Source organism: Nomascus leucogenys, chromosome 2 (genome assembly GCF_006542625.1).
Source record: "Nomascus leucogenys isolate Asia chromosome 2, Asia_NLE_v1, whole genome shotgun sequence".
Taxonomy (NCBI): domain Eukaryota; kingdom Metazoa; phylum Chordata; class Mammalia; order Primates; family Hylobatidae; genus Nomascus; species Nomascus leucogenys.
In genome coordinates this window covers 69,860,057-69,882,665 of record NC_044382.1, presented here as the reverse complement: position 1 = coordinate 69,882,665, position 22,609 = coordinate 69,860,057, and the positions used below count along the sequence as shown (strand labels likewise).

The following is a 22,609-nucleotide window of genomic DNA, read 5'->3' as shown; positions in this document are numbered from 1 at the left end:
ACGACTCATTTTTATCATCCTTTAACTCCCCTGAATGTGAGCTCAAGCTCTTGACTCTGATTCCTTTCTCCTTCTACCAGTGTCTTATACCCACTCATTTCTTCTTTGCAAAATCCCTGTCCTATCTTGTGGTTCTTTTTCATAGTATCCTCTCTCCTCTACCTCTTATCTAGAATCAGAACAGTAATGCTAGAAATCATCTTGGAGACCACAGACTAAACCCTTCTTTAGGGATGAGAACACTGAGTCCCAGGGTAGTTAATGTCTTGCCCAAGGTCCACAAGTTAGTGGAAGAGAGCTAAAATGAAAACTCTCTTCTGACTGCCTGCCATGGTATGGTGCCAGGATCACCCTTGATTCGTTCCCTAAAGTAGTCTCCTACATATGGTGAGAAAAACCTCAAAAGATATGGCTTATCTTGTGAGTTATTTTCTCCAGCGGGTGCACAGTGATCATCTCAGTGATCATCTCAGTTTACCCTTCAAAGCCTTTTATCAACTGTCGTCCTGGGGACACTCGTAATTTTTTGCCACTGTGTATAATATCTCATGTTTATGCTCTTTCCTTCAGTTTGACGATGATGTGTCTGTGCCTACCTATGCACACACTTCTCTGACCTCAAATGACTTACTATGCACTAATTCTTACCCTTTAAGGAAGAGTCTGCTCTTGTGGAGAGGTGGTTTTGAGAGTTTCAAATTTTTTCTCATTTGTATATAGTCACATGTAGCTTAATGACGGGATACGTTCTGAGAAATGTACTGTTAGGCAATTTTGTTGTGTGACCATCAATGAGTACACTTACACAAACCTAGATGGTATAGCCTATTAGACACCTGGCTAAATGATACAGCCTATTGCTCCTAGGCTAGGAACCTATACAGCATGTTACCATACTGAATGCTGCAGACAGCTGTAACACAATGCTAAGTATTTGTGCATTTAAATATAACAAAAGTACAGTAAAAATACAGTATTACAATCTTATGGAACCACCATTGTATATGCAGTCTGTATATACAGTATTATGCAGCGCATGACTGTATTTTCTTACTAGAAATTCTAGGCTTCTGACAGGACTGACCAACATTAGATTTCACCCCTACAAATGCAAACAGAGAGCTTTCCTCTTCAGAGTTCTCATAATTCAGCCAGTCTTATCCTGGAATTCAGGCTGATGTTTCAAGCTGATGTTTTATCTCTAAAGAGATAATTACAAGTGAATGCCAATATTTATTTGTATTGATTCCAAGTAAGAATTTTCCTGTCTTAATTTTCTTCTCTTTTTTAAAATTTTTTTCATTTAGTATTTTCTACTTTAATATAACCTGCTAATAAAATAAAATCAATACTGTATTGTATCTGTATTACTATGGCCAACAAACAGCGACACAGATTTTAATAACTATTATATATGACCAAGAGTTTCCTTTACCTGGCTAAGAATTTTCATCCCTGAGTGCAACAGCTTCTTTGCAGCTTTATAATAAATGGTCTCTGGTTTATTGTAAATCATGGCATTAGTACACATTAGTTTGAAGTTATCCTGCAGAAAGAACATTAAGGGAGAAAATGCATTAATGCAAAATAAACTACCCTGCACCCCCAGGTTGAAAATATACAGGTCCTCTAAAAATTTAAAAAGCAACAACATCCCTTTCTTTCACTATTTACTAAATAATACTAACGGCAATTTATTAAGTTTTAAGACTCACCAACAAAACAAATACTGCTAAATGTATTTAAATATGCTATATTATTTCCCAAATTCTTAAATATTTTATAGTACCTGTATATAAACTGTAGATCCCAGAATGAAACTTTTAAATGGGTTTCTTCAGTATAATCTTACTGCACATTAAAAAAAGTGAAGAAAATACTTCTATTTCATATGTAATGATTTTAGCTGAGTAGTTCATGTAATTTAAAAAAATATTACTCCTAGCTTTAAAACAAACATCTTAAATTTCCATTTAGGAACTGAATATTTTATTTCAGATCTTGACTGAAAACGGAGCAGTCCTAAATTATCGCAGTATTTCCTGCCAAATTCACATTAACTGAGCAAAAAATGTTAAAACATTTACACTACTTTTATGTGTTTGGATACTATCATAAACTAAACATAATTTGCAGAATGTTGCAAAACCATGCCAATGTGAAATAAACCATACAACCTCAAGGAGTTAAAACATGTAACTGGAGTAGCCAAATTACCAAAACTGTCTTTTTGGCTTAAATTTCAAAGTCTGCGTTATGTGCTGGAGAACTTGACCCTACTGCATGCTTTCATAGTTAAGTAATTTTTACATCTATAAATGTGCGATTCATTATGCCAAGGCCTTACTAAGTTAAAAGAAAAACCCAAGAAAAGAGAATCTGCTCCCTACAAATTTCTTTAAAAAACAAAAAAAAATTCAAATTCCACCATTTAATAGTGATGACAGGTTAGAACACTTAAATAGAACAAAAATAAGTAGACTGAGTTCTATGTACAAGTATGTAAGATTGTGTGAAGGGTCGCAATAAATTGGTATTAAAGTGGATGAAGTATATATGTGGATCTTCAGTTTGGGCCATGACTCTTAAACATGCCAGGTCTTGGATCTCTAAGCATCTGATGAAAGCTATGGGACCACACCTTAAGTACACACGCACACAAAGCTGAACACAAAAGTCTTCATGTAATTTTAGTAGGTTCTTGGTCCCTCTAAAGGCTCATTATGGTACCCAAAGGACCCTAGATTAAAGACCTTTGTTACAGATATTTGGAAAAACTTCCATGCCATTAAGAATTACTGGGCCAGGCCTAGTGGCTCACCCTTACAATTCTAGCACTTTGGGAGGCCGAGGCAGGCAGACTGCTTGAGCCCAGGAGTTTGAGACTGGTCAGGGCAACATGGTGAAACCCCGTCTCTACTAAAAATACAAAAAAAATTCGCTGGGTGTGGTGGCACACGCCCGTAGTCCCAGCTACTTGGGAGGCTGAGGCACAACAATTGTTTGAACTCTGAAGGTGGAGGTTGCAGTGGGCCAAGATCATGCCACTGCACTCCAGCCTGAGCAACAGAGTGAGACTCGGTCTCAAAAAAAAAAATAAAAAATAAAAATAAATATGTATTTGGGGGGATGGGACGCAAGTGAACGGAGACACTAGATTACTACATATACTCAAACTAAGTGATCATTTGGCCTATAATTGGCCAGATAATGGGCCTATGAACTGTCAAGAGTACTGAATTGTTCTAATGAACACAGGACTGATCTATTAAGGCAATTTGTAGATTCCTTAAATCTTAACATAATGTGCTGGGCTTTACTGAACTGTGTGTGATGGCACTGGTCATTCAAAAAGCTGAGTCTTCCTGCACACTTTTCATACACACACACACACACACACACAATTTTACTTCAACCGCTAAATGAACTGAATAAATATTACTTTAGGCTGTTGAGCTTTTCCTAGAAAAAAGTGGCAATGTAGAAATTCTAAAGAGCTAAGATATCAATTCCTTTCCATTATGATAAACCCTAACCTGCTTAAAAACACTCTGGGGACACACTTCTACTCTTCTTACTGTAAGAGAAAGATCAGAGGAAAATCATGCACAAAAAGAAAAAAAAAACAAAAAACTGTGAAATTCTTTCCCATTAAGCAATGGTAAGGTCAGAAATATGCTGAAATAAATGGTTTTAGCCTAATTTTCACCAGATAAAAAGCTGGGAAAAGTTTCCCTTTCTCTAAATAACAGAGAATGTAATTCAGGTTCTTTGGAGAAAGTGGAATATTACCTATAAACTCAACAGTAAAGAGCACTAAACACTGGTATTCTTCATAAATCTCTGCTTATCAATATGTGGATGAAAAAAGGGACTAAGTAAAGACACTATCTTTTTTTTTTTTTTTTTTGAGATGGAGTCTCACTCTGTCGCAAGCTCTGCCTCCCAGGTTCACACCATTCTACTGCCTCAGCCTCCTGAGTAGCTGGGACTACAGGCACCTGCCACCACACTCGGCCAATTTTTTTGTATTTTTAGTAGAGAGGAGGTTTCACTGTGTTACCCAGGATGGTCCTGATCTCCTGACCTCATGATCCTCAGCCTCCCAAAGTGCTGATCTCCTGACCTGCCTCGGCCTCCCAAAGTGCTGGGATTACAGATGTGAGCCACCACGCCTGGCCGTAAAGACACTATCTTATTTTATTTTTAGGAAAATAACTAATTAGGGTCTAACCCTTAGGTCAGGTGAGCACTACTGTGGTTATGTAAAAAAAAGTAGAGGTAAAACAGATATTATCTAAACCAATTAAGTTTGTGGCGGCTGAATACATAGTAAATTTTAATATACATGGTTCCTTTCCCTAGAATCAACACACACCAGGACACTCCACCAAATGGGAAAAACCTCATCTATAACAGGTATATATATTATCTTACAAGCTTTCAGGTCCTTGTAAATTTTCTATTCTCTTCTTAAAGCTGAAGAAAATATGCTCAACAAATACAGCCAAAATGAATTCAGAGAGCAATTAACTTTCATCAAATTAGAAAATGTAATTAAACCTCTCTTTAGTATTTCTGGACAAGCCAATTTATTCTTTACTTTAGAGTACATGTGATATGGTTTGGCTCTGTGTCCCCACCCCAATCTCATGTTGAATTGTAATCCCCATGTTGGGGGAAGGGCCTGGTGGGAGGTGATTTGATCATGGAGGCAGATTTCCCCCTTGCTGTTCTCATGACAATGAGTTCTCACAAGATCTGGTTGTTTGAAAGTGTGTAGTGATAGGTTCCAAGGTGGCCGAATAGGAACAGATCCAGTCTATAGCTCCCACCGTGAGCGATGCAGAAGACTGGTGATTTCTGCATTTCCAACTGAGGTACTGGGTTCATCTCACTGGGGCTTGCTGGACAGTGGGTGCAACCCACGGAGTGTGAGCTGAAGCAGGGCAGGGTATCACCTCACTTGGGAAGCACAAGGGGTTGGAGGATTCCCTTTCCTAGCTAAGGGAAGCCATGACAGACTGTACCTGGAAAATCAGGACACTCCCACCCTAATACTGTGCTTTTCCAATGGTCTTAGCAAACGGCACACCGGATTACATCCCGCGCCTGGCTCGGAGGGTCCCATGCCCACGGAGCCTCACTCACTGTTAGCACAGCAGTCTGAGATTGAACTGCAAGGCGGCAGTAAGGCTGGGGGAGGGGTGCCCGCCACTGCTGAGGCTTGAGTAGGTAAACAAAGCCACTGGGAAGCTCGAAATGGGTGGAGTCCACCTCTGGGGGCAGGGCATAGCGGAACAAAAGGCAGCAGAAACTTCTGCAGACTTAAACATCCCTGTCTGACAGCTTTGAAGAGAGTAGTGGTTCTGCCAGCATGGAGTTTGAGATCTGAGAACGGACAGACTGCCACCTCAAGTGGGTCCCTGACCCCCGAGTAGCCTAACTGGGAGGCACCTCCCAGTAGGGGCCGACTGACACCTCATACAGCCGGGTGCCCCTCTGAGATGAAGCTTCCAGAGGAAGGATCAGGCAGCAACATGTGCCATTCTGCAATATTTGCTGTTCTGCAGCCTCTGCTGCTGATACCCAGACAAACAGCGTCTGGAGTGGACCCCCAGCAAACTCCAACAGACCTGCAGCTGAGGGTCCTGACTGTTAGAAGAAAAACTAACAAATAGAAAGGACATCCACACCAAAACCCCATCTGTACGTCACCATCATCAAAGACCAAAGGCAGATAAAACCACAAAGATGGGGAGAAATCAGAGCAGAAAAGCTCAAAATTCTCAAAATCAGAGCACCTCTTCTCCTCCAAAGGAACGCAGCTCCTTGCCAGCAATGGAACAAAGCTGGACGGAGAATGACTTTGTTGAGTTGAGAGAACGCTTCAGACGATCAGTAATAACAAACTCCTCTGAGCTCAAGGAAGATGTTCGAACCCATCGCAAAGATGCCAAAAACCTTGAAAAAAGATTAGATGAATGGCTAACTACATTAAACAGGGTAGAGAAGACCTTAACTGACCTGATGGAGCTGAAAACCATGGCACAAGAACTACGTGACGCATGCACAAGCTTCAGTAGCCGATTTGATCAAATGGAAGAAAGGGTATCAGTGATTGAAGATCAAATGAATGAAATGAAGCCACAAGAGAAGTTTAGAGGAAAAGGAGTGAAAAGAAGTGAACAAAGCCTCCAAGAAATATCAGACTATGTGAAAAGACCAAATCTACGTCTGATTGGTGTACCTGAAAGTGATGGGGAGAATGGAACCAAGTTGGAAAACACTCTTCAGGATATTATCCAGGAGAACTTCCCCAACCTAGCAAGGCAGGCCAATATTCAAATTCAGGAAATACAGAGAATGCCACAAAGATACTCCTCGAGAAGAGCAACTCCAAGACACATAATTGTCAGATTCACCAAAGTTGAAATGAAGGAAAAAATGTTAAGGGCAGCCAGAGAGAAAGGTCGGGTTACCCACAAAGGGAAGCCCATCAGACTAACAGCGGATCTCTCGGCAGAAACTCTATAAGCCAGAAGAGAGTGGGGGCCAGTATTCAACATTCTTAAAGAAAAGAATTTTCAACCCAGAATTTCATATCCAGCCAAACTAAACTTCACAAGTGAAGGAGAAATAAAATCTTTTACAGACAAACAAATGCTGAGAGATTTTGTCACCACCAGGCCTGCCTTACAAGAGCTTCTGAAGGAAGCACTAAACGTGGAAAGGAATAACCGGTACCAGCCACTGCAAAAACACGCCAAATTGTAAAGACCATCGAGGCTAGGAAGAAACTGCATCAACTAATGAGCAAAATAACCAGCTAACATCATAATGACAGGATCAGATTCACACATAACAATATTAACCTTAAATGTAAATGGGCTAATTGCTCCAATTAAAAGACACAGACAGGCAAATTGGATAAAGAGTCAAGACCCATCAGTGTGCTGTATTCAGGAAACCCATCTCACATGCAGAGACACACATAGGCTCAAAATAAAGGGATGGAGGAAGATCTACCAAGCAAATGGAAAACAAAAAAAGGCAGGGGTTGCAATCCTAGTCTCTGATAAAACAGACTTTAAACCAACAAAGATCAAAAGAGACAAAGAAGGCCATTACATAATGGTAAACGGATCAATTCAACAAGAAGAGCTAACTATCCTAAATATATAAGCACCCAATACAGGAGCACCCAGATTCATAAAGCAAGTCCTTAGAGACCTACAAAGAGACTTAGACTCACATGCAATAATAATGCAAGATTTTAACACCCCACTGTTAACATCAGACGGATCAACGAGACAGAAAGTTAACAAGGATATCCAGGAATTGAACTCAGCTCTGCACCAAGCAGACCTAACAGACATCTACAGAACTCTCCACCCTAAATCAACAGAATATACATTCTTCTCAGCACCACACTGCACTTACTCCAAAATTGACCACATAGTTGGAAGTAAAGCACTCCTCAGCAAATGTAAAAGAACAGAAATTATAACAAACTGTCTCTCAGACCACAGTAAAACCAAACTAGAACTCAGGATTAAGAAACTCACTCAAAACTGCTCAACTACATGGAAACTGAACAATCTGCTCCTGAATGACTACCAGGTACGTAATGAAATGAAGGCAGAAATAAAGATGTTCTTTGAAACCAATGAGAACAAAGACACAACATACCAGAATCTCTGGGACACATTTAAAGCAGTGTGTAGAGGGAAATTTATAGCACTAAATGCCCACAAGAGAAGGCAGGAAACATCTAAAATTGATACCCTAACATCACAATTAAAAAAACTAGAGAAGCAAGAGCAAACACATTCAAAACCTAGCAGAAGGCAAGAAATAACTAAGATCAAAGCAGAACTGAAGAGACAGAGACACAAAAAACCCTTCAAAAAAATCAATGAATCCAGGAGCTGGTTTTTTGAAAAGATCAACAAAATTGATAGACCACTAGCAAGACTAAGAAGAAAAGAGAGAAGAATTAAGTAGATGCAATAAAAAATGATAAAGGGGATATCACCACTGATCCCACAGAAATAGAAACTACCATCAGAGAATACTATAAACACCTCCATGCAAATAAACTAGAAAATCTAGAAGAAATGGATAAATTCCTGGATACATACACCCTCCCAAGACTAAACCAGGAAGAAGCTGAATCCCTGAATAGACCAACAACAGGCTCTGAAATTGAGGCAATAATTAATAGCCTACCAACCAAAAACAGTCCAGGACCAGACGGATTCACAGCTGAATTCTACCAGAGGTACAAAGAGGAGCTGGTACCATTCCTTATGAAACTATTCCAATCAACAGAAAAAGAGGGAATCCTCCCTAACTCATTTTATGAAGCCAGCATCATCCTGATACCAAAGCCTGGTAGAGACACAACAAAAAAAGAGAATTTTAGACCAATATCCCTGATGAACATCGATGCAAAAATCCTCAATAAAATGCTGGCAAACCGAATCCAGCAGCACATCAAAAAGCTTATCCACCACGATCAAGTTGGCTTCACCCCTGGGATGCAAGGCTGGTTCAACATACACAAATCAATAAACGTAATCCAGCATACAAACAGAACCAAAGGCAAAAACCACATGATTCTCTCAACAGATGCAGAAAAGGCCTTTGACAAAATTCAACGGCCCTTCATGCTAAAAACTCTCAATAAACTAGGTATTGATGGGACATATCTCAAAATATTAAGAGCTATTTATGACAAACCCACAGCCAATATCATACTGAACGGCAAAAACTGGAAGCATTCCCTTTGAAAACTGGCACAAGACAGGGAGGTCCTCTCTCACCACTCCTATTTAACATAGTGTTGGAAGTTCTGGCCAGGGCAATCAGGCAGGAGAAAGAAATAAAGGGTATTCAGTTAGGAAAAGAGGAAGTCAAATTGTCCCTGTTTGCAGATGACATTATTGTATATTTAGAAAACCCCATCGTCTCAGCCCCAAATCTCCTTAAGCTGATAAGCAACTTCAGCAAAGTCTCAGGATACAAAATCAATGTACAAAAATCACAAGCATTCCTATACACCAGTAACAGACAAACAGAGAGCCAGATCATGAGTGAACTCCCATTCACAATTGCTTCAATGAGAATAAAATACCTAAGAATCCAACTCACAAGGGATGTGAAGGACCTCTTCAAGGAGAACTACAAACCACTGCTCAATGAAATAAAAGAGGATACAAACAAATGGAAGAACAACATTCCATGCTCATGGGTAGGAAGAATCAACACTGTGAAAATGGCCATACTGCCCAAGGTAATTTATAGATTCAATGCCATCCCCATCAAGCTACCAATGACTTTCTTCACAGAATTGGAAAAAACTACTTTAAAGTTCATATGGAACCAAAAAAGAGCCCGCATCGCCAAGACAATCCTAAGCCAAAAGAACAAAGCTGGAGGCATCACGCTACCTGAGTTCAAACTATACTACAAGGCTATAGTAACCAAAACAGCATGGTACTCGTACCAAAACAGAGATAGAGAACAATGGAACAGAACAGAGCCCTCAGAAATAATACCACACATCTACAACCATCTGATCTTTGACAAACCTGACAAAAACAAGAAATGGGGAAAGAATTCCCTATTTAATAAATGGTGCTCAGAAAACTGGCTAGCCATATGCAGAAAGCTGAAACTGGATCCCTTCCTTACACCTTATACAAAAATTAATTCAAGATGGATTAGAGACTTAAATGTTAGACCTAAAACCATAAAAACCCTAGAAGAAAACCTAGGCAATACCATTCAGGACATAGGCATGGGCAAGGACTTCATGACTAAAACACCAAAAGCAATGGCAACAAAAGCCAAAATTGACAAATGGGATCTAATTAAACTAAAGAGCTTCTGCACAGCAAAAGAACTACCATCAGAGTGAACAGGCAACCTAGAGAATGGGAGAAAATTTTCACAGTCTACCCATGTGACAAAGGGCTAATATCCAGAATCTACAAAGAACTTAAACAAATCTACAAGAAAAAATCAAACAACCCCATCAAAAAGTGGGCGAAGGATATCAACAGACACTTCTCAAAAGAAGATATTCATGCAGCCAACAGACACATGAAAAAAATGCTCATCATCACTGGCCATCAGAGAAATGCAAATCAAAACCACAATGAGATACCATCTCACACCAGTTAGAATGGCCATCATTAAAAAGTCAGGAAACAACAGGTGCTGGAGAGGATGTGGAGAAATAGGAATACTTTTACACTGTTGGTGGGACTGTAAACTAGTTCAACCATGTGGAAGACAGTGTGGCGATTCCTCAAGGATCTAGAACTAGAAATAGCATTTGACCCAGCAATCCCATTACTGGGTATATATCCAAAGGATTATAAATCATGCTGCTATAAAGACATATGCACACGTATGTTTATTGTGGCACTATTCACAATAGCAAAGACTTGGAACCAACCCAAATGTCCAACAATGATAGACTGGATTAAGAAAATGTGGCACATATACACCATGGAATACTATGCAGCCATAAAAAAGGATGAGTTCATGTCCTTTGTAGGGACATGGATGAAGCTGTTTCTGAGCAAACTATGGCAAGGACAGAAAACCAAACACCGCATGTTCTGCCTCATAGGTGGGAACTGAACAATGAGAACACCTGGACACAGGGTGGGGAACATCACACACCGGGGCCTGTTGTGGGGTGGGGGTAGGGGGTAGGGGTAGCATTAGGAGATATACCTAATGTAAATGACGAGTTAATGGGTATGGCACACCAACACGGCACATGTATGTATATGTAACAAACCTGCACATTGTGCACATGTACCCTAGAACTTAAATTAAAAAAAACTTAATTTAAAAAATGTAAACCATCTAAAAAAAAAAAAGTGTATAGCACCTCCCCCTTCACTCTCTCCTGCTGCCATGTGAAGATGTGCTTGCTTCCCCTTCATGTTCCAGTACAACTGTAAGTTTCCTGGGGCCTCTCCAGCCATGTGTCCTGTACAGCCTGTGGAACTGTGAGTTAATTAAAGCTCTTTTCTTCATAAATTACCCAATCTCAGGCAGTTCTTTATAGCCGTGTGAGAATGGACTAATACAATATGCATACCTTATACGTCTAGAAATAGAAAAAACCCTCAACTTTCATTAAAATATTAGTTTTACTGGTATTGATCTAAAGCTAAAAATTTCACTCTAAGGTTGGAAAAAATATACTGTGGAACACATATCAAACTCAAAATTTTACTAAAGACAAAAATAATTATGAATGAAAGATATCAGATGACCTATTTTATCTGGTTTTCCATCACCAAGCTCATAAAGTTTTCTGAAGCAGAAATAAACAAAGATACTAGATCTTAAAATAAACTCAATTCTTTGCAAAATAAAAGGTCAATGAGAAAGATTCTAAATATCAGACATGCAGATTTCTACTTAGGATTGAAGAGTTACCTTTAGTTCTTCTATGGACTGATAGTCATTGTTCTTGATCTTTTCTTTCATGGTACTAAAATCCATTGGGTGTTTAATGATCATGGAGTAGCCAGGAGCAATAAAATCAGTCACAGGAAATGAAAAGAAAGCACTTGGATCTTTTCTGTGAAGATATGCAAAAGACAATGTTATATTTTATTCTATTACAAACAAATCTATTGGTCTAGGAGCAGAAGTCAGAGGAAACCCTTCAGATGCAGAAAGAATTTGTGATATGTTAACATATTTTTAACTGAAAACTGAAGAAATGATTTTAAAGTCTATTAACTATTTAATAACAAGGAAGTTTTACATACTAGCTGTACCCTCAGGATGGAAATTTCGTTCTTTTAAAATACACAGCCTCATTAATTAACAGCTCCACTTATACAAGAAAAAAGGAAGCAAAACAAACAATCTCAGCTAACTGACCAATGTTTTAACCTTTGGGAGATTAGCACTGCATATTTTTAATCAACCAAAGGGGAAAAGACCGAAATAGTAACTATGAACATACATCTACAATCCTCCATATTAATTTCTAATAGGCTTGCATTTCTGGTCCATGTATGTCTATTTTCTCCATCAATGGATATAACTTCTATCATGTATATGTGGGGGATGCTAAAAAAACTGACATTAAAAAGGTCCTCTTAAATACCTCCGCATGTGTGCCAAGACAGGACTGGACCAAAAAAACCCCAAAATCAGAAACTCAGACTTGAAAACTAGTGCTTTTCATCACAGATTCTCAACACTGGCTGTACAGTAGAATCACACAGGAGCTTTAAAAAAACTCCAATGCGGGGAAGAAGCGGTAGGAAGACTCAGCCTAGACCCACTGTATCAGAAGCTCTTGGGGAAGAAGGGTAGGGTCCAGGCAGTGATATTTCCACAGATAAGTATTGGCATTGGGATTTGAGTATTTGGCATTTGTATTTCCAGTATTGTCAGGTTGAGAATGAGTGCTTTATATGATTAAATCATTATGCTGATTTTTTTTCCCTCTGGAAATCTGGCATACCAAAAGTTTTCTTACTCCACAGAATAACAGTAAAAATATGGTTTAAAAAATAACAACTCCTTTAAAAACATATTTACCATGTTGCTAGTCCCAGTGGTAGGCTCTTGACATATTTTACATCGAATCCTCACAAAAACCATCAAAGTGGTGGTATCCTCCACCACCGGAGGATACTGAGGCTCAGTGAGGTTGAAATTATCTATCCTGAGTCACGCATTAAATAAAAGAGTTGAAATCTGATTCAGGTCTATGTGAATCTGCCTTTGTTTTTCACAGCAGGATGCCTAAGCAGTGAGACTAAAAAATGACAACCAGCAAAAATACCCAGTCAGGACCTATACATCAAAATGTGCGCTGTCCACAGGAGTTACCATAACGGCAGCATTCACCTCTGGGTGGCCTCCTGAAGCTACCCTTTGGAGGAAATTATCTAACTCCTAGGTCAGTCATTTTAATACAGAGCCCCATCTAGTTTTGACCAAAAATGCTATTATCAAACTTGATCAACTAGATTTTTTTTTTTTTTTAAACCAGGCTTAGCTCCTGGTAAAGATGAAGAATCATCCAATCACTAAAACTAATCAAAACAGTGTGGCTCTGGGTTCTAATTCCCAAAACGTTTTGAACAATGCTAATGTCTTTAGACTAAGAAATGCTTTCTGAAGTGTTTTCTTTTCATTAAGACTTTGTTTCTAACTGACATATAATAATTGCACATATTTAGAGGGTACAGTGTGACGTTTCGACACATATATACTAACACACATATATACAAGGATACTTCGGTATCACTGTGTAATAATCAAATCAGGGTAATTAGCATATTTATCACCCCAAACACTTGTTATTTCTTTGGGATAAGAACATTCAAAATCCTTTCTTTTAGCTATGCTGATGTATATAATAAATGGTTGTGGACTGCTGTCACCTTATTGTGCAACAGAACACCAGAGCTTATTCCTCCTATCTAACCGTAATTCTGTACCTGCTGACCAACCTCCACCTTTCCCTTGCCTCTGGTAACCACTGTTCTATTCTCTACTTCTATGAAATCAACTTTTTAAGATCCCACATGAGTGAGATGATGTCATATTTGTGCCCTCACCATATTTTCTGTCTTCACATCAGATGGGTAATGTGCTGATGTTGTAACAAAGTTTGAGGGCAGTATATCTCACAAAGGAACATGAAAAACCAATCATTACACTTATGAACTACAAAAGGATCATGCAGTATTTGTTCTACTGTGTTTGGCTTACTTCATTTAACATGATGTCCTCTAGGTTCATCCATGTTGTTACAAATGATAGTATTTCATTCTTTTTAATGGTGGAATAATACTCCATTGTGTATACATACCACATTTTAAAAAATGCATTCATCCATTGATGGGCACTTAAGACTGATTCCATCTTGGCTACTATGAATAGCACTGCAATTAACACGAGAGTACAGGTATCTCCTGGACATACTGATTTCATTACCTTTGGATATATACCCAGTAGCTGAATTGCTGGATCATATGGTAGTTCTATTTTTAATTTTTTGAAGAACCTCCATACTCTTGTCCATAATGGCTATACTAATTTACATTCCCACCAACAGTATATACAATTTCCCTTTCTCACCACATTCATGCCAGCTTTTTTTTTTTTTTTTTTGTCTTTTGATAACAGGCATTCTAATTGGGGTGGGGTGATTTTGACTTGCACTTCTCTGATTATTAGTGATGGTGAGCATTTTTTCATATACCTATTGGCCATTTGAATGTCTTCTTTTAATTAAGTCATTTCTTTTAAGGTGACATCATTAACCTACATTCTGGCCTTATGTTGCAAGAAAAACTCTAAGGCAGCCATGACACTTTACAGTCACACCTTGTACATTGCAATGGAATATCCAATACCTATTCACTCCTTTCGGACAAGTAGTGAAGTAATGAATGAGTTATTTAAATATAAAGACTAGAGATGTAATTTTTCTCAAACCAAAAAGAAGAAGAGAGACCAGTAAGTTCTTTTTTTTTTTTTAGAAAAGATCTCATTCTCTTGCCCAGGCTGGAGTGCAATGGCGCTATCACAGATCACTGCAGCCTCAACCTCTTGTGCTCAAGTGATCCTTCCACCTCAGTCTCTGGAGCAGCTGGGACTACAGGTGTGTGCAACCAAACTAGGATAATTTTTATTTTTTTGTAGAGATGGGGTCTCACTATGTTGCCCAGGCTGGTCTTAAACTCCTGGCCTCAACTGATCCTCCCACCTCAGCCTCCCAAAGTGCTAGGATTATAGGTGTGAGCTACTATACTCGGCTAACTACTGATCTTAACTGCAAACCTGAACAGGCATTGAATACAGATTAGAGAAAAATTATTTACAATGTGTTCTGGGTTGACTTAAGCTCAATACAATGAAAGAAAGTCCACTGTAAAAATGTATGATCTACAACCATAAACCCTTTGCAAATAATGGAAATATCTTTGAGCTGAAAATTTAAACTCTGAGTAAAGAGAGATATCAAAATAAATATATTTATTTTATTTATTTATTTATTGAGACGGAGTCTTGCTCTGTCGCCCATGCTGGAGTGCAGTGGCGCAATCTCTGCTCACTGCAAGCTCCACCTCCCGGGTTCACGCCATTCTCCTGCCTCAGCCTCCCAAGTAGCTGGGACTACAGGTGCCCACCACCACACCTGGCAAATTTTTATTTTTATTTTTTTTTAGTACAGATGGGGTTTCACCATGTTAGCCAGGATGGTCTCAATCTCCTGACCTCGTGATCTGCCCGCCTCGGCCTCCCAAAGTGCTGGGATTACAGGCGTGAGCCACCGTGCCCGGCCCAGAATAAATATTTTAATAAAGACTGAGTTATTCTTTTCCCTTTTAAGAACTCAACAGTGGCTTAAACTAGGCACTGAAATTTTTAGAACCAATTTCTGCATTTAAAAGAAGGCCATAATTCCTATTTATGGTGTTTTATTTTTTCTCCCATACTTAATAATTGCTAAACATTCATGGCATGATAAGCATTCTACAAATACACAGAAGGTATTTCCATCTATTAGCAAAGTGGAAATATCTGTACTGTTTATTCCTGGCTTAAAGTTTTAACATCAGAAATTACTTTAGAGACAGAAATTTGTCATTAAAAGTATTATGTAACACCCTTCAAGTTGCCAGGGAAACAAACCAAATAAAGAATATCTAAAAGTTAGCCTCTTGGAGTACTTCTGCTGCCAGGCAAAATATTTATCATTCACTTTAAAATCAAGTATGTTTGGAGTTAGGCACAAATGTGGTTTGGATCCTACACATTTACCATTTTAATTTCTATGTTACAAAAATACTGGAAAAACATTTACCTCTGCAATTGTCTCATCAGTTGATTCAAAGCTTCTTGAAGGGGTGTCTGTTCTACTTCTAAAGCAAAGAGGAAGGGAAAAGCGTGTTTTAAAAAGGAGTATTCTAGAGAGTATTATTTACCAGATCATTTTCTACAACCATTATTAAATATCTCATACAGAAATTCCATTTATCTTAAAAATATATTGAAGTTTGAGAGTATCAATCCAAAATTGAAGCTAATTTAAAGCTCTTACGCAGTTTGAAAGAAAAAACCTAAAAATTCAATTACACACCTCCAACTTAGAAGCTAAAACCCCACCATTTTCCTGAGCTATAATAATTTCAGCCTCCTCATTCAGGATAGTTAATTCAGAGTTATTCCAACCTTCTTGTTTGGCTAAAGAGCTTGTGAGAGGCTTCTCAGGGGGCAAGTCTAATCTCACAGGAGTGTGACACTGGAGGTCTTTTTCTGCCTCATTCTCCACCCGGTCTCGATCTCGCTTCTTTTTATCCTCCTAAACGGAACAAAGGGAGATAATTTAGAAATATTTCAGAACCAATATCTTTAAATACATAAATCATTTTAAGGGGTAAAAAGACATCATTGCAAAGAAAATATTCTTAATAACGAGCTCAATGTACTTTACTGCCATCTACTGGAAAAGGAGAGAAGAATATGTTCACAAAGGAAAAAAAAAAAAGGGCATCTCTATGCCAGAAATAGCCAGTTAGAAAAACAATACTATCCAAAAAAGTAACATAGTGTATATAGAAATAAATCTAATAAAAGACACCCAAAACCTTTTGGGAAAAACTGTGAAACGTTACTGAAGGTCACAGAAGGCCTGAATAAAGGAGACATACTATGTTCATGAATTCAAAGAGTCAATTCTCTAAGTTATCAATACATTCGATGTAATGCCAATTGAAATTTAAAAACAAAAATTTCCATGGAATTCAACAAGCCAATTGCATTAATTTACCTCGAAGAGTGAACGATTAAGAACACAATAGTTTTGAAAAAGGTCAGAATAAGATGATACGTCTTACCAGATATTAAGTTATTTGTATAACGTGATAATAAGACAATGTGGGTCTGACACACAGACAAATAAACCAACAGAAGAGATCAGAGCCCAGAAACAGACCCATGTACATAGAATAATCTTAGTATATCACAGAGGTGACATTATAAGTCATTGACAAAAGGGTGGTACTGAGACAACTGTTACCTGAAAAGAGAAAATAGAATTTGAGCTCTACTTCATGCGATGCACAAAAGCCAATTCCAGATAAAGACTTAAATGTACAAAACAAAGCTTCAGAACTTCAGATAAAAGTAAAGCATCTTTAAGACTCAAGAGTAGAAAAAGACTTTCTTAAATAAGATATAAAAAGAATAAACTTTAAAGGAAAAACTTGATAAATTTGATATTAAGTTGATAAATTTTGGTACCTCAACAAAATCCATGAACCAAGTTAAAAATCTAACGATAGACTGAGATAAAGTACTTGAAACACAACTTATAAAACATTAAGAAAGACTCCATAAAGAGCATCTATAAATCTATGCAAAAAGGCAAAAAATCCAAAAAGGAAATAGATAAGCGATATTACACATAACTCACAGAATAAGAAACGTGAAATTTTGAGAACATGAGAACTAGCTCAAGCTCCCTAGAACTTGGGTAATTACAGATTTAAAAACTAGAAGGCATTTCACCTTTCTTTGGCAACATTTAAAATGTCTGAAATGTCAAGTTTTGATAAAAATGTAGAGAAATGGGATTTTCATACCTTGCAATTGGGTGAATAGGAACAATCCTTAGCAGAGCAATTAGCAATATCTAGCAAAGCTAGCAAAGCCTTTATCCTACTTCTCAACTGCTACTCTCTGTGCATATACCAGAGAAATGTCCTGTCGTACAGTCTACATGGAGACTTGTACGAGATTACTGCAGCATTGTTTAAAATAGTAAAAAGTAGGAATAATCCAATGCCTATTAAATGGAAAATGGATTAATAAGTTATGTCATATTTACATAACAGGTAAAATAAATGAGCTAAAATTATATTGTATCAACATGGATTAACATTCAGAAACAATGGAGAAAAAGTTGCAGAACAATTATCTGTTACAAGCTAAGTATGAAAATGTGTAAGCATACATTGTTTACAGGTGTATGCAGAACTTGTAATTATAAAAACATGCATGTGATATACACCAAATTCAGTACAGTGGTTCTATTAGAAGCAAAGACAGAAATGGGACTCTGAAAGGGTATAAGGGATCTCTGTCTGCCCTCTTCTTTCCTTAGGGGGAAAAAAAAATATATATATATATATGTGTATATACATATATATACACACACTATGGCTAAATGTTGAGATCTGCTAAAGCTGAATGGTTGGTATCAAGATTATAGTTTTATTATTCTCTGTATTCCGCATTTTTAAAATTTAAATTTTGAAGTAAAATTGTCCAACAATGCCCATTTTATGCTCATCAAAATCAAGATTCTCAACAGGATCTTATGGACTCAAAAAGCTATTTTCTTGGCCTATGCCCTATTTTTTATTTCTAGTATCTAGAGCAGTGGTTCTCAAAGCATGGTTGCCAGACTGGCAGCCATCAGGATTATTTAGGATTTTGCAAGAAACAAAAATTCTGAGGTCCCCCGTGTGGTTCGCAAGCTTTAGTGTGCATTAGAATCACCTGAAGGTCTCATTAAAAACACAGATGGCTGGGCCTTGTCCCTAGAATTAATGATCCGCAGGTATGGGGTAGAGACTGAGAATTTGTACTTTCTAACAAGTTTCCAGGCCATGTGGGTGTTGCTGGTACAGGGACCACACTTTGAGCATCACTGATCTAGAGCTTTGCACTCTATTTTCAGAATCCAAAGCACCTAATACAGAATACATGGTTGTTTTAAAAGCTCCAGACAGCAGTTATAAACTGAACTCATACTTGATCCCAGCTACCAGTTAGTTGATTAATGTATTTTTACCACCTCACAACATATTCTGTTGTAGTATTTCTTAACTTTGGAAAATTTTAAATCCTTCGTCCAGAAATACTGGTATGGATCTTGGTAGGCTGGCAAGTTTAGAAGATCCGTTCTATGGAATAACAGCCACAGAGACACAGATTCCTTCCTATTAAATGTGAGCTGTGAAGAAAGGACAGCTTGAGAGGCAGTATGCATTCTCCCAGGTAGAAAAAACTCATCCAGTGCCAGTGCCAAGAGTCTAGAACTGGGGCCAGCAAACTTTTTGGTAAATGACCAAACTGGGCCAAATGCAATGGCTCAGGTCTGTAATCCCAGAGCTTTGGGAGGCTGAGGCAGGTGTACCACTTGAGGTCAGGAGTTTGAGACCAGCCTGGCCAACATAGCAAAACTCCATCTCTACTAAAAATACAAAAATCAGCTGCAGGTAGTGGTGCACGCCTGTAATCCCAGCTACTTGGGAGGCTGAGGCAGGAGAATCGCTTGAACCCGTACGTGGAGGTGGCAGTGAGCCGAGAACGCATCACTGCACTCCAGCCTAGGCGACAGAACAAGACTCTGTCTCAAAAACAAAACAAATCAAAACAAGACAAAAATCAAAAATGGCCAACTGTAAATATTTAGGCTTTGTGGCCCATAAGGTCTGTCACAACTACTAAACTCTGCTTTTGTATTATAGTATGTTGTAGTAATGAAAACCACCACAGATAAAATGTAAATGAATTAATTTGGTTGTGTTTCAATAAAAATTTATTTACAAAAACTGTTGGTCAGCTTGCTAACCTATGCTCTAGGAGTCCAGCTTCATCCTTACAACACTCTGCTGGCTGGACGCGGTGGCTCACCCCTGTCATCCCAGAACTTTGGGAGGCCGAGGCGGATGGATCACTTGAGCTCAGGAGTTCGAGGCCAGCCTAGGCAACATAGCGAAATCCCGTCTCTACAAAAAATACAAAAATTAGCCAGGAGTTTTGGTGTGCACCTGTAGTCCCAGCTACTTGGGAGGCTGAGGTAGGAGGATGGCTTGAGCCCCAGGAGGTGGAGGTTGCGGTAAGTTGAGATCGCATTAGTGCACTCTAGCCTGGGCAACAGAGCCAGATCCTGTCTCAAAAGAAAAAAAAAAAGAACAAAAAGAATAAAGTAAAAAACCACTCTGTGACCTTAGGCAATTCATTTACTCTCATCAGACCTCTTTACCACATGCAAGATGGAGATTTAACTGTTATTATTTATCTTACAGAGTTGATGAGATGGTCAATCATGAACTGGCCAAGTGGAAAAAGTACCAAAGGAGGGTATAATGTTTCTGAACTACCCCTACCTAGTATCTTTACCTTTTATCCTGGTCTACTATAACCACTTTATCATTCAGTAAAGGAAAAAAGTCTTTGGGGCTAGGGAGTCCAAAAGAAAAAAAGAATATAAAAACATATGCTTGGAAACTACCCTAAACTGAATAGAGATATTGTGGCATGTTATTTCCAGACTGAGAATCAGGAGATCTAGCTTCCAGTTCACTAGCATATGACTTTTAACAAGTTACCCCACTGTTTTAGTCTCAGTTTCCCATCTGTACAACACAAGGCTTTGATCTCTACAGGTCTCTCTCCACCTAAAATTCTGATTCCAACCTTCACATTTTCTTTTTCATAATTCAGAGTATGCTGTAGAATCCTGTTGTGAATGTCACTTATTAAAGGAATATAGTTACGTAAAACCATAAGTTAACACAGTTCTGGTTAATAGTAAATTCTATTAATTACACAGAAAAAACTAAGCAAAAATATTAGTGCCATTTAACTTTAGGTACTTAAGGAAGAAGAGTTTATAGTTAGTTTATAAAGTGGGTTTACATTCTGGCCTCGTCACTAGTAGGTGGCAAAGCTATGATATGGATAAACTATGTAATTAGCTATGGCGTCAGGGATAAACTATATAATTTTTTGGAGTCTCATTTTCTAATCTTTAAAATAGACACAATACACACCTCACAGGACTATTTTAAGGATTAAATGTGATAGTTTATGTGAAGTTTTAGCACATTACTTAGCACATGATGGACACTCATTGATTCAATAAATAAAAGAGGATTTACTGTGTGGCTATATAGTAAAAGAGAAAACATATACATCCCTACTCTTAAGGATCTCAGAGTGGAACAGCAGAGATGTTCATTAAATAACTCATTCAAAAAAACAAACAGGTTTATAACAGCAGGGATGTGCATTAAATAACTCATTTAAAAAAAAAAACATGTTTACAACTAACTGATCACAAGCAGCTACAGATTTCTTTGTTCCTTCCCCATTCCCAATGCTTCACTTGACTAGTCTTAAAAACAACAACAAAACAGATTTCAAGGACAGAATAACTTTTGGGTGAAAATAATTTAGACTGGAAAAGTGTGGCTTGAAGGTTTCCATGAGGAAGTAACATCTGAGCTGAGATCTGAAGGAGAAAGAATCTAGCCAGGTTGGGGGTGGAGGTGGGTGTGTGCGAACAGCATTCCAGGCAGAGGAAATATCTTGTGGACATGAAGATCTGAGGCAGGAGAAAGGAAGAGGGCTATTTCCATTAACTACAAACACATTTACTTTCTTTTGACTAGATTCTAATTTGCCCACAACTTGATGGCAAGTTATTTTATTAATCTGTGAGTAATGCTTTTAAAGCAAATCTTTGCTCAGATTATTAGGATTTAACACTTACTGAACCACATTATTCACTCGACAAATGACATTTGCCTGTTCTACTGAGCTCCCTCTGGACAGGGGTCCTTGTCTTACTCAGCTCCATACCTGCAAGCTCAGCAATGCCTAACACAATACTTGCTGAGTATTTGCAGAAGTAATTAATCATAGGAGACAGCATGAAATAGGAACACAAAAGCATGCAAATTAACAGCTGAAGTCCTTAGTAATAAGTACTGTCCTTCAGGTTGGTTACTTTTGGAGGATATATACACATACATATATTCAAGTGATGCTCCAATATGCAAAAGAATGTAGAGTTCCCTTTTAACAGCTGATTTTAGAATCCAATGAAAAATGTTTCATTACCTTGCAGCTGCACATCATTTTTGGCCCTAGGCTGAAAACAGCATTTGCTACACAGGTTAGCCATTACCTCTACGATGCTTTCCCCAGGCTGCCCACAGCAGAATAATGCATTACCTTTCCCTGGACTCCTGGAACAAGTTAGTCAAACCTTCCTTAGGATTTACCAGGCCGTGAGGTTTATTTATGCTTTCATGTCTGATTCCTGAGTCCAACTTTGAGCTCCTGTAGGATTTTACTTATTTATTTACCTACCTTAATCACTGGAGCCTCGTACAGTCTGGCCAGATAATAGGTGTCAGGTAAATATTTGTTGAATAAAGAAACAGATAAACAGCCTTCTATCAGAGGAGCAATGCTACTCATAGGCCTCTTTTCCAAGTTCTTCCTTCCTTGGAAAGGTCTTTTGGGGTTGAGACGACTACCTCAGGAGGGACGCACACGGACCAATGCTGAGAAAGGGGGAGGGTTTTCTGCCAAGCCAGATAAGCCACAGCAGCCCAGAGATCTCAGGTGTGACAGATGGCACAAGTCAATGAACTGTGTTTTGCCAGAATTCTCACTTTGCTTAATATGATTAGTCACTGCTCCTCTCTAGTTAAAAGCTACCTCATACTCTGTGGCTCAGTTAAATCAGCAATACGAGATATTAACAGCACCTACCTCACAGAATTATTTCTAAGGA

General features: G+C 38.3%; 1 protein-coding gene and 1 non-coding gene across 5 annotated transcripts in view; both read right to left on the bottom strand.

The window, feature by feature from the left end:
- BRD7 (bromodomain containing 7) overlaps window positions 1–22,609 on the bottom strand; it is a 50,965-nt gene that overhangs the window by 20,538 nt on the left and 7,818 nt on the right. For all 4 annotated transcript variants that reach the window (XM_030797258.1, XM_030797278.1, XM_030797285.1 and 1 more), the window contains exons 3-6: window positions 16,243–16,372; window positions 15,875–15,932; window positions 11,470–11,614; window positions 1,436–1,546 (exon numbers count right to left, since the gene is read on the bottom strand). In XM_030797258.1, the coding sequence (XP_030653118.1) occupies window positions 1,436–1,546; window positions 11,470–11,614; window positions 15,875–15,932; window positions 16,243–16,372 (444 nt within the window). The remainder of the gene's footprint in view (window positions 1–1,435; window positions 1,547–11,469; window positions 11,615–15,874; window positions 15,933–16,242; window positions 16,373–22,609) is intronic.
- Window positions 13,637–13,740, bottom strand: LOC115831953. The gene has a single exon (XR_004027443.1). It is a non-coding gene; the product is annotated as a small nucleolar RNA U13 (small nucleolar RNA).